At 36.7% G+C, this 13,353-nt stretch overlaps 1 protein-coding gene across 6 annotated transcripts in view; it reads right to left on the minus strand.

Annotated features, from left to right (window-relative positions):
- LOC113642750 (cilia- and flagella-associated protein 91-like) overlaps positions 1-6,044 on the minus strand; it is a 6,509-nt gene extending 465 nt beyond the window's left edge. Inside the window, exons 1-4 of one of the 6 annotated variants that reach the window (XM_047813294.1) lie at positions 5,551-6,044; positions 5,189-5,245; positions 4,633-5,053; positions 4,331-4,403 (exon numbers count right to left, since the gene is read on the minus strand). In XM_047813294.1, coding sequence (XP_047669250.1) covers positions 4,331-4,403; positions 4,633-5,053; positions 5,189-5,245; positions 5,551-5,599 — 600 coding nt within the window. In that variant the 5' untranslated portion in view covers positions 5,600-6,044. Of the gene's footprint in view, positions 1-4,270; positions 4,404-4,632; positions 5,054-5,188; positions 5,246-5,550 lie in introns of those variants that run through there. The other 5 variants (XM_027146380.2, XM_027146379.2, XM_027146378.2 and 2 more) reach the window with 5 other exon arrangements.
- Positions 6,045-13,353: the final 7,309 nt, after the last annotated feature.

Here is a 13,353-nt window from a genome sequence, read left to right on the forward strand (position 1 = left end):
TAGTTTAATTCAAACTGATTGGTCAGAGCTTTGTTTTCTAGAAATATCCAAATGTTTATGAGAAAAGCAACAAGACAGAATAATGAAAGCATATAACCTTTCCCCTTCCCTTATTCTATCTGAGTGCTGTGCACTGAGCAAGTCATTTGCTTGCAGTATTCTATCTGATGATGTTGTTGTTCTTCTTCTATCTGTTGCTGTGCTTGGATCATATCTTTGGGGCTTTCCACTTTGATCTCCCTCTTTGGTTTTTATATGAAATTTAGGTTAGAGAACTCCTGCTGTTGCAGATATGTGATGAGCACTTGCTGAGCAGTAGGACAGATGTAATTAGGATATTTCTATGCAGCCTATCAGTCTGTTTTTGACCTACCAGTTTCCACAATACTATGTCATGACACCAGAAATAAAGAGATCTGATCCTTTCCTAAAGGAAATACCCAATACCGAAGACAGGTCATTTATCTATCTAATAATACCTAGTGTATTCTTTATACCGGCATCATTTAATTGCGATTTAGACATTCTCAAAAGAGCTACTCTGGGTTTTGTGTCCAGGATCGATAACAGATTGATATTTATAATATTTTAAAATATGCTTTTTTAAAACTGCATAATTATACAATATCTGCAGTTTGGCTGAAACACATTTGTAAAATCGGTTGCATGTCATCCATGTTTTTTCATTACAGAAATTATATAATCTTATTCTTATACATGAAACGTTGTTCAATAAAATTAGAAAGACACAAACACACTATCTACACACATACACACACACTACCAACACACATCCTTTCCTGAGCTAAAGTTTACTTTGCAGTCAGGGTGGTGAAAATGACAATCCTGTAAAACTCCACACAAAATTATAATAAAATCATAATACTGATTAGTTTCACAGTGCAATTATTTGTTTCAAAAAATGCATCGACTCTTTAATTCCAGTCAAGCGATTCAAGTTACTGTGGGGCTCCAGCCAGTGCAATACACAGGCAGCATTTTGATTTCTGTAAAGCCATGATAAGATAGACTGTACTTTAAAATCACTGTTTGTAAGAAATCCTACCCCATCAACCCCCTCAACCTGGCACCGGTTTACTTTTCATTTCCTGTCAGCAAGTCAATGTTCCCGTCCTTTCTTCTCACTCCCTTTTTCCATTCACCTCTCCTCTTCACCCCCACCACTTTTCCCATCCTATTTCTTTCATCTGGAATTTTTTTTTTTGCCTTTCTTCTATACATGACCTCCTTTAGATACCAATCAGATTATAGATCCAGAATCATACAGATTTTTAATCATTTGTCTCCTACTGGCTTTTCATAAGCATTGCTCCATTTAGATTTTCCTACAGCAGCCACAAGGATGGTGAAATAATCTATCATGCATCAGCGATGGATGCAAATGAAATTTAGAATTTATGATAAAACTGTGAAGCAAATCCAAAATGTCCAAAGCAAAAAAATAAAAAAATTAAATAAAATAAAAATCCAAGCAAGATCATCAAGAACAGGCAACCCCCCCGAAAATCAGCAAACACCAATACAATGGTAGAATCCAAGATCAAAAACCAGGATATCAGTCAAACAATCAAATGGCTTGATATAATCTGGTCCTTGTACACTGAGTGTTACTTCACTATTAGGCTGTTTAAAGTCAGTTTAGAAAGGCTGGGAGGGTGACTGAAAACATGTTATGTTTATAGTATATGCATGATTAGTACTCAGGTAAGGATGAGTATACAGCTGGACTGAGGTGCTGGGGTTTGCAGTCTGTAGTCGTCATGTTTGTTGGTGGGGATTCCAGTGGATTCCAGGAAACAGAGAACTGTTTTCCAATCTCTTACATATCTTTTAGTTATTGGTATTAGTATAACTATTTAGATAGGACATTGCCTGGAGAACACAGGTTTTCGGTTGATTTTGCCTAATGTTTCAAACCAAACAAATGTGACTAGTGTGTGGAGTTCATATGAGACATACCTGTAACCACAGTGTGATGCAACCAACATTCTTCAGCTTTGAGATGATGCTCTTTGAATGCATCGCTGAGATATAATCATCAGTTTGGCATTTACTACACATTTACAAGCATCATTTGCATTCATATCCTGGCCTTGCTATAGTTTAGAAGAACACAGAGGGCCTAGTGACAAAGCTTTACTTGTTATGTTATGTTGATCTCCTGCATGGCTATGCATTTGAATGAGCTGTCATGAAAATGCTGATTTTATTCTTCATTGTTCTCATACTGTTTCCTTGTTTTATGTTTTATTAATCACAACAGTACTCTATTAGATTGAACACTATAAAACTAATAGATAAAATGATACTAATTAAGATAAGATAAGATAAACTTTATTGATCACTTTATTAACTTTTATACCACAATGGAGAAATTCACTTTTATCACAGCAGCTCACAGACAGTATTGTTGGAGTACTAATGATTATTTATATGATTGGGTAGACTGACCGCTGGCAGGTAACAGAAATATACTGAACCCATACTTCAGCTTTCTGAAAAAGCAGTGATAGTTTGGAGCTGCATGTTTTGTTAAACAGCTTTATCATTGTGGAAACCGTTTCTTTACTCATTTGGGAAGATGTTCAGCTAGAGAACTCATTACAGGTGGCTAGTCTTGTGTGATTCTGTCACAAATCTCTCCCGGGTGCTATGAGCCGTGTAGCACAGCACGCTAAGCAGCCAATGCTACACCACACTATACCACTTACTCTTTTGTTTGTCTTTGTTCTTTATTTGTTTATGTAGCCATATGCTTTTGTTTTGACTCATGCCCCGTCTTCACACCGGTCTTGTCATTGCCTGTTCCCCACGGTGTCATGATTAAGCTCACCTGTTTTCAGGGTTGTTTTTGATTTATGTCAGTATTTAAATCCTTCCAAAAATTCAAAATTTAAATTTGGAATTGGGCCCAAACAGAGTCTAAGTCACATCAAGCTCAAAGGCCAAGCTTGTTTTATTTCACTTTTAAATAGGCCAAAACCGAGTCATCCAAGGCATCTGCTTGCCCTTGTGTACATGCTTAACTGATCACTTTATTAGGAACACATGTATACCTACTCATTCATATAGTTATTTAATCTGCCAATTATGTGGCAGCAGTGCAGATATGGGTCAGCAGCTTCAGGTAATATTCACATCAACCATCAGAATAGGAATAATCATGTTGGTGCCAGATGGGCTGGTTTGAGTATTTCTGTAACTGCTGATCTCCATGGAGGTCTCAAGAGTTTACTTACAATAAATGCAATAAAGAAAAAATATCAAATAAGCAACAGTCCTGTGGATAGAAAAGAGAGGTCAAAAGAGAATGCCCAGTCTGGATCAAGCTGACAAAAAAGGCTACAGATTTTGCCATTTTGGTAAGCAAAGAATTAATCCCAGACTACACCACACGTAAAGACTTGAGGCGGATGGGCTACAACTGCATAAGCATTTTGTTCCACTTCTGTCAACAAAGAACAGAAAGCTAAGGCAACAGTGGGCACAGACAAAAAATGGACAGATGAAGACTGGAAAAAATGGCCTAATACAATAAATCTCAAATTTTTCTTAAGCACACATGTAGGGCCAGAATTTAGTTCTAATATGAATCCATAGATTGCTCTTGACAGGCTGAAGCTTAGATTAGACTAATTTAGAATAGAATAGAATAGAATAGAATAGAATAGAATAGAATAGAATAGAAAAGTATCCAGTTTTTTGAGTTGGTCAATACATATAACATTTTAAAACTGCCAAAAGGTTTGACTAACACTCTTGTGGAAGATATAGAAGTGGTGTGGAAAAGTAGTGAAAAGGTTGAGTTGAGTTTGAGTTCCTCAAATTTATCATGAGGAAAAGCTCTCTGGATCTGTACACTTAACCCGAATTAGTAGACTTTACTAGAAAATTCAATGGAAACCAGTAACATTAATCAAGTTTAGTTTTGATATGGGGTGAAACTAAAAGTTAAGTTGTATTAACGTAGAACCTTTAGTAAGGTGTATATGTATATACATATTCAGATACTGTATGTCGTTAAATATATATCAGAATCTGATTCTGATATATATTCAACAATATATCTGTATATTTATATCAATTTTACTGCACATATACTTTGTCATTCCATTGCTCTGTACTTAACTACTGGTTAGATTTTAAATTACACCTTGTACATGTGCTCGACTGCAATGACATTAAACTTGTCTATTCTATTTTATTCTATTTCCTGTTAGACAAGTGCAGAAATAATCACTCCATCATGTAAAGTAAGAAAAAGTAAAGTTTAATGATTTTATTTTGTATGTCTGTTTTTGTGTATTACCTTTGTGTGTGTGTGTGTGTTTGTGCTGTTGCTTGAGCTGATCTCAGCACTCTCATCTCTGCTTCCACTGAGGCTGTAAGACAGAATGAGAGAAATCACTATGCAAGCTTGTTTCCACAGAATTCAACACAAACCACTTTACATAGATAGTAAAGTTAGATCCTGAGATTAATTAGTTGAATGTGTGGGACACTATGATGGAATAACATAAAGGATATTAACTATGAATTTTTAGCAGCAGATTTCCAGCTACATTACTGAGCTCATGGCATTTCAATAATATTCATATCTGCTTTGTGGACCTGGTACTTTTTTTTCTCTTTTGACCTCGGTTTCCTCTCCTGGTCCTTTTCCTTGCCTTACATTCTTCAGGTTGAGATTCAGAGTCAGGTTCAGCTTCAGCTTCAACTTCCTCATCAGCCTTGGCTTTAACTTCAGCTTCTGCTTCAGTTACAGCTTCATTCTGAATTTCCCCCTCAGCTTCCACCTCAACTTCCACCTCAACTGCTGCCTCAAATTCTGCCTCAGACTCAGCTTCTGCCTTAACTTCAGACTCTTCTGTTTCCATTTCAGTTACAGCCTCAATTTCAGCCTCAGCTTCTGCCTCAACCTCTGCCTCAGATTCTGAATTAACTTCTTCCTCTGCTTCGGCTTTGACTTCAGCTATAGCCCCAATGTACGCCTCAGCTTCTTCCTCAACTTCAGCAATGGCATCGAGTACCTCTGAAAAGAGTCACATGATGTCTGGATTGTATTCATTGAGATAGATAAAGTGTTCCAATTAAATTTTAATTAGTTTTATATCAGCAGATTTCCAGCTACATTCCTGAACTCATTGCAAGACAATAATATCCATACCTGCTTTGAAGACCTGGGACTTCTCTTGACTCTTTCCACATCGGGTGTATATGTCAACTTGAAATATGAAATTTGATATGAAAATATATTTGATATATTGTGATATAATACTTGAACTTAAAATTTTAAATATGAAATTTAATATAACTCTATTTAATATGTCTATTTCAACCGTAACATTTTATAAAGCAGCAAATGTGTAATATATATAAAGCACTATGAAGAGCATAGAAGTGTTTTATTCAACACCGAAGTTATTGATGAGCTTCTTCAACTTCTGTTTTAACATTAATAAGTATCAATAGTTACCCAAATTTTGTTTTGTTTCTGTGTTTTTTTTTTCCTTTTGTACATTTACTCACTCAGAATCTGACTGGCCAGCATCTCAGTGGCATCCACAAAGATATCCATGAGCTTTGTTGTGTCTCTCTTTCTTTTGGTCAAAAAATAAAGCAGAAATGCTCACTTCTGTGTCTTTACTGCAATATATTTCTCATCATTTTCCCTCTGTCTTTGCTGCGATCTTTCTGTGTTTTATTGTTGTTTAAGGTTTATGGTCGGCATGGCAACTGACAACGTTCTGTATTCTGATTCGAACACCAAGAATTCTGAAATATTGTTCTATGGAATTCTACAGTATGGCCACCCAACACAAGTGTACACAAGGGTTATACATGCAGAAATATATAAATACATATATTTATATAAATGCTTTAGAGTTTAAATTATAACGTAAATACGTTAAAACTAGTAATTAGTAAAGTTCATAAACTTGAAAATTTGTATCTTGTAAAAATGATGAGCGGTTGCTCTGACCAATCAGAACGCGTGTAATAGGTTCAGCCTACCTGCTTCACGCGCTGTTGGGGTCAGATTGCGCAATAGCAGAGAGGAGAGAAGACCGGAGGGAAACTAAACTTTAGTAGTGAATGTAATTGAGTAAAATAAGTTCAGGATAATCTTAAATATACTTCAAGTTTAACATAACAAGAAGAAGTTGAGTGTATTCTGCTTTTATTTTGTTTCAAAAGTGTTCGATGAGTTCATTAAATGTAAATCTAAATGTTTAAATGATGAAACGACATCAGTTGTAGAAGCAAGATGTTTATTTTTTTTTGTTTGTTTTAAAAATGTTGTATTTTATGTCCTTATGGGATATTAATCGATGTTAAGCTGTTTGCACGTGCAGTGGTCTGCACACACGTGTAACTGTTTGCACGTGCAGTGGTCAAGCTCACACACGTGTAGCTGTAATGCATGTGCAGTGGTCAAACTCACACACGTGTAGCTGTAACGCACGTGCAGTGGTCTAGCTCACAAACGTGTAGCTGTTTGCACGCGCAGTGGTCTTGCTTACACACGTGTAGCTAACGCATGTGCAGTGGTCTAGCTCACTGAAGTGTAGCTGTTTGCACGTGCAGTGGTCTCATGTATAGTTGCAAAGTCATGTGACCAATATACAAAACCAATGTGTCACTCATTTTCACTCTCTTGTCATCATAGACACCAACATCTGGAGTTAATCCTTTTTACTCATCTGCTGAAACATAGATCTGTAATATTAACTTATCTTTCTAAGTAAAGACTAAAGGTGACTGTTGTTTCATGTTTCTAAAAGGTTCAAGAAAGCTCAATAACACTGTTTTCTAGATAAACTAGATTTGTAGTTTGTCATTTCAAACTTTGATGTTGGCTTGACAAAGCAAGTTTTCACAAAAGCCGGTGCCTTTTGGAGGCGAGTGGACATAAGTGTCTGTGATACTTTTGGAGGATAGGGTGCCAATGCTTTTGGAGGCAAGCGGTGAGTGTTTTGATATGTCACATGTCAATGTTGTGAAATTGTTTTGATTTTGCTTATTTTGGGGCAGGGCTGTACGCGACATCATGCAACTCCATCAGAATACACGTGACGCAGCTCCCCTCATTGTGCTGCATGTTTTGATATGTCACATATCTATGTTGTGGTAATTCTGTAATTCCACAAAATTTGGGGGTTGGTCTGCATTTGGTGTCAAGTGACGTCAACAGAATATCCCTGAGCCGGTTCCCTTGAGTGTTTCGATATGTCACTTGTCCATGTTGTGCTAATTTTTGATTTTGCTTATTTTGGGGGTGGGGCTGCACCTGACATCACGTGACATTAGCAGAATACACCTGACGCAGTTCCCCTCATTGTGCTGTGTTTTGATATATCACATGTCCATGTTGTGGTAATTCTGTGACATCACCAGAATACCTAATTACCTAAGTGGCTAGAGAGGCTTTGGACATTTCATGTGAATACTGCAGTCATTACGGGATTCTACTTATTATCATACTTCATAGAACAATACATACAATTCTTAACGCTGAATGAATCAATAGATAGATAGATGTATGGTAAATGTATTGACTGAGTTGCCAATACTTTTAAAATCATTGATTAATAATACTTTAAATTTGTGCTGCACGATTAATCGCAGTCGTATTCGCGATATAAAGCCTGTGCGATTATATGACGCAAAATACTGCGATTTTATGAAATAAACAAATAATAAATAAATGCATGTGTAGACATGACAACCCATTCTCTCTGAAAGCTGTTTGCCCATTTCATACACTACACCGTTATCCGCTAATTAAAAAAAAAGACCAGTGAGTTTAGGCAGTGGCGCGTATGGTCATGTCGTGACTTTTTCCGGTGTGCAGCGCGGAACGGGGGAAGATGGATGCCAAGCAGACGGACACTGAACTGGTGCCCAGAAAAAAATGCGGTTATATCTAGTGTTAATTTCGTCAGACGAGACGAAATATGTTCATCAACAACCTTTTTTTTCATGACTAAGACGAGACGATGACAAGACAGCACCACTGTCCAAAAACGCTGACTAAGACTAAATGAACATGCATTATTGTTGGCGAAAAAAGACGAGACGAAAATGTTTTATATTTCATCAGCTGTTACGCCTTTAAAGTATTCAGAACGAGTTCGCGGCTTCGCGCTGTTGCTCAAGTTACATGTCTCATACGCCTGTGGCTGCAACACGAAACTGCTGAAGAATTGTATTGCTTCCGCTAAAGAAAATAGTGCGCTCCGTCTCTACGGTTAGAATCCTGTGTGTCCATTCCAACGCTGTTTTTCATGGCAACTGTGTGTTATAGTTAACAGCGGTCTGTTATCAAGAAATAAAAAAAATTGTGCGTAGAAAGAATTCGTCCACACGCCCCTCAAAAAAAAAAACAAAAAAAAAATCCTGAGCGCAAGTCCACCGTCTAGGCGGCTTTTTGTGTTAAATTATATTTCCTGCGCAGGCGCTTTTATTGTACATGACAGCTGATGTCCCGATGACCGGTCTTTACATTACGATTAAAAGCAGTATCAGTAAAGTAAAAAATGTGATGTGCAGTCAAGTTCGAGTGTATGCACTGTTTAAACGAGTGTTCTCAACTTCTCACAGATACTTTTGTGATTCGAGTGACTTTGAGTTTTGATAAGTTTTATAGCCTTGATATTGTTTCTTATTCAAAAGTGGTGACAGAAAAAACTCTGTACCCCCAACCTGAAACCTTTCCCTCCCTACACCTCTGTCACAATCACATCATAATCAAAAGTAATAATTAGGCTTAAAAGCAAATGTATATGTAAGGGAATCAAGTTTAACAATTACATGTAATATTGCTCCAAATATCAATAATGGTGTGTGCAATACCATGTATAACTTGCATTAAGTTGGAAATTTACTTATATATATTATATATTATACCTATATATATTATATATTATACCTATATACAGTATATACTGTAAACATACAGTTTTGATCTTAGGCTTTTCATTAATCAGCATTAATGTGTTATTTTATATTTTAATTTGAAAACGTCTTGCATTTGTTTGTTGTTGCTAGTTTGAGTTTAGAAATACAAATTTCAGCATTATCAGTAATCTGTATGTGCATTTTTTTTTGAGAACGAAGCAAGTTGACTCATGATACCATTTGTTTATTATATCGCAATCGCATATAATATTGACCTCAATAATCGCAATATGACATTTTCCCTAAATCGTGCAGCCCTACTTTAAATAATACTATAAAATGGCCTAGTTGCTCTAATGTTTCTTAATGTTATCCTATTGCACTTTTTTAATATGCTCAAATGCAAATATGAATAAATTTTTTGTTATACATTCATTCATTTTTTTAAATAGCTTTAGAGCCTGTCTTCATTATAGCATAATATAAGACTAGCAAAAGATTTTCTTTTGAGTTTTGCTAGTAAACTGTATATCTTTCCCCTTTTGTAATATTCTGCCATGATCAAGGCAGACAACTCTTATCCTTCTCCATTCATCATCTTTAAAAGGCTTAAAGTTGGACCACTAGTGATTTAAAGGTGATGGCTATGATCTCAGACAGAGGATGTATGTATAAGATTCAAGTTCTACTTTTCATTCTTTTTTTCGCCTGTCGCGTCACATACTGGAACATAAATCAGGTGAATGACTTTTAGTGAGGAGAGATTTTATACTCTTTACAATCTAGTCAATTTATTTGTGTGTGTGTGTGTGTGTGTGTGTGTGTGTGTGTGTGTGTGTGTGTGTGTGTGTGTGTGTGTGTGTGTGTGTGTGTGTGTGTGTGTGTGTGTGTGTGTGTGTGTTTACTCATTACATTTCAAATACAATGCATTGAATTACTAAGAAGATGAGTTATTGTCCAAATATATAGACAACACTGTGCTCACCACGCTTCCCTGACCATTCCTATGAGATTTGTTTCTGCTTGTTATCCATATACATACTATATATCATTTAGAAAGCAGAGATTGTTTCTGCATTTTGTCACACATTCTGCAGAGATATATTTTCTCTTTTTGTGCCCCACAATGGTAAACAAAAGCATGGTAAACATGGTGTAAACACATGGTCTTTAGATGCTGACTTTAGATATGCAGAGGCATGGAGCTGACACATGGTATTGAGCATGCATATAATGTGAAGACGATTGAGAAGAGGCTCGTGCTTTCTAGACATGATGCCACAAACCCATCACAGAAAAGTTGCCTAAATATGGTTTCAGTCAGTCATTAGTGATACAGACACACACACACACACACACACACACACACACACACACACACACACACACACACACACACACACACACACACACACACACACACACACACACACACACAAGAGCTTCCAACTCCTGTCTGACCACCTACAAAATGTTGCTACTCACGCAACCAGAGAATGTTTGGGAGAACTGATAGCATCAGGCATTCCCAAATAATTAAAAAAAATGATTTGTTTATACTCAAGTACTGAAAAATGTTTCTTCTCTCCAATTTCAAAGTCATTAAATATCACACATATTACAAATAAACATCATTTGGAACAGATTTCATTTGTAGGAAATCAATTTATATCTGATTAGTTATGCATAGATTCTCTGTAGCATATTTCACTGAAGTAATGACTAAATATGGTAGAAATAACTGTATAACTGCTTTAGAGAATTATATACAGTGACAATGAACACATGGGCAGCTCTTTGTAAAAGATTCCTTATTTGGTTGAGATTTCACATACAATACCTACAGTAAAGAGCAATTTAGTGAAAGTGAAGGAGTTTTAATCTCCCTGATATGGTTTCATATATCTATAGACTCAATTACTCAGTTCACTCCATGACAGTGTGTTATGACTAAGTATATATAACTTTATACCTTTCATTCAGTTTCCAGCTCCACCCTGTTTGCACACAGTTTGGATGTTCTCACTGTGTTTTGTGGGTTTCCTCCAAAAACTGGATTAAATTCAATATTTTCCTCAAAATTCTAAAAACAATACCCCATAATGACATGACAGAAGTTTGTTTGATATCATTACAAAACACTAGTCATCGCTCATCACCTGGCCAATACCCTTCCTACATTGAAGCATGGTGTTGGAAGCATCATGCTGTGGGGATGTTTTTTAGCGGCAGGAACTGGGACACTAGTCAGGATTGAGGGAAAAATTAATGCAGAAATGTACAGAGACATCCTTGATAAGAACCTGCCCCAGAGCTCTCTGGACTTCAGACTGGGGTGAAGGTTCATTTTCCAACAATACAATGACCCTAAGCACACAGCCAAGATAACAAAGGAGTGGCTACGGGACAACTATGTGAATGTCCTTGAGTGGCCCAGGCAGAGCCCAGACTTGAACCCGATTGAACATCTCTGGAGAGATCTTAAAATGGCTGTGCACCGACGCTCCCCTTCCAACCCGATGGAGCTTAAGATGACCTGCAAATAAGAATGGGAGAAACAGCCCCATTGAGAAAAATGGGATAAAGGGAAGTACGTGTGCCAAGCTTATACTGTAGCATCATACTCAAAAAGACTTGAGGCTGTAATCGCTACCAAATGTGCTTAGTATTGACCAAAGGCTGTGAATACTTATGTACATGTGATTTTTTTTTCATTTTACTTTTAATAAATTTGCAAAGATTTTAAACAAACTTATTTCATGTTGTAATTATGTTTATTGTTTGTAGAATTTTGAGGAAATAATGACTTTAATCCATTCTGGAATAAGGCTGTAATATAACAATCCAATACAATCCAAAGACACTGTACATTGTATGCAGATTGGCTTGATTGTATTAATGTGTATGTGAGTTTGTTTTAGATTTTTCCCTGAAATAGAACAGAATGGAAGCCTTTATTTTAATGCATATACATTACAGCACAATGAAATTCTTTTCTCACATATCCCAACATAGGAGCACAGAGTCAGCCATAATACAACACCTCTGGAGCATTGAAGGTCCAGACATGTGACGGCCATGCTGGGGCTTGATTCCCAATACTCTAATCAACAACACAGAGCCTTAACCACTAAAGTCACCACTACTTTGGTAGGGTGGCACCCTGTCCTATTTATCCCTGCCTTGAGCCCTGACTCCCCTAAGATAGACTCCAGGTTCCCTGTGAAGAAATGTAAGATAAACAGAATATGGACGGATGAATGGCTGTATATACTCATAAAGTATATTTTTTGAATGTATTGTAATGCATTTGCTCCACTCTAAAAACTCTTCAACTAAAATTACAACCTGTAGTGTACCATCTCTTTATACACCTGCAGTCAAAATGGATTTGCTCAGGCGTATATTCATGATGCTCTGACATTTAGCAACTGTTTTTCATCTTTTTGAAAAAATCTTTCCCATCTTTTCACTTAAAGAGTGAAAACAATGACAGTGAAAACACTTTATGTATTTAATGATGTTGATGACTCCATATCAAATCCATAAATAAGTATAGTGGTTTTAATAAACAACATTGTTAAACAAGTACTGTAGTGTTACCACTTATTTGTGAAGAAGACGTGACAAAATGAGTAAAAAGCCAACGATAAACCTTGTAAATTGTAGGAATATTGTTGTGTTAGAAGAGGAAGGATATTTATAGTGGGACATTGCTGTTAGAGTCGGTTGCAGTCAGAAGAATGTGAGTGGAATCCTGAACAAACAAAGACATTGGGGGTAAGTGAAGGACAAAACGATTCATGGGAGAGAAGAAAAAACACTATGGACAGCATTTTGTTGAGAAGAAGGTCTCACAGATTTCAAACTGTTCCACAGAGACGAGACTTGAGTATGTACTGTACATTTCACCATCATCTCTCACACAAAGAACATTGAGGGAATGGAATGTTCAGTCACAGCTCAAGAAAGAAAGCAAGATAGCATCTATTGTTTCTTCTCAATAGATGTAATAGATTATTCCATATGAAGAATTTGAGAGATACTCTGTATGATACTCTGACAACTTTTTAGCATAGCAATGTAATGATCTGTGGTTGCATCACAGACAAAATTGTTAGATTTCTATTTAATTTTTTATTGTAACCAAAGTGGACGATAGGCTGAATGGTGATGCTAATATTGATTTACCATGAGACTCACTCACTCATTTTCTACCACTTATCCGAACTACCTTGGGTCACGGGGAGCCTGTGCCTATCTCAGGCGTCATCGGGCATCAAGGCAGGATACACCCTGGACGGAGTGCCAACCCATCACAGGAAACACACACACTCTCATTCACTCATGCAATCACACACTAGGGACAATTTTCCAGAGATGCCAATCAACCTACCATGCATGTCTTTGGACCGGGGGAGGAAACCCCCG

This window comes from Tachysurus fulvidraco, chromosome 5, assembly GCF_022655615.1.
Source record: "Tachysurus fulvidraco isolate hzauxx_2018 chromosome 5, HZAU_PFXX_2.0, whole genome shotgun sequence".
NCBI lineage: Eukaryota > Metazoa > Chordata > Actinopteri > Siluriformes > Bagridae > Tachysurus > Tachysurus fulvidraco.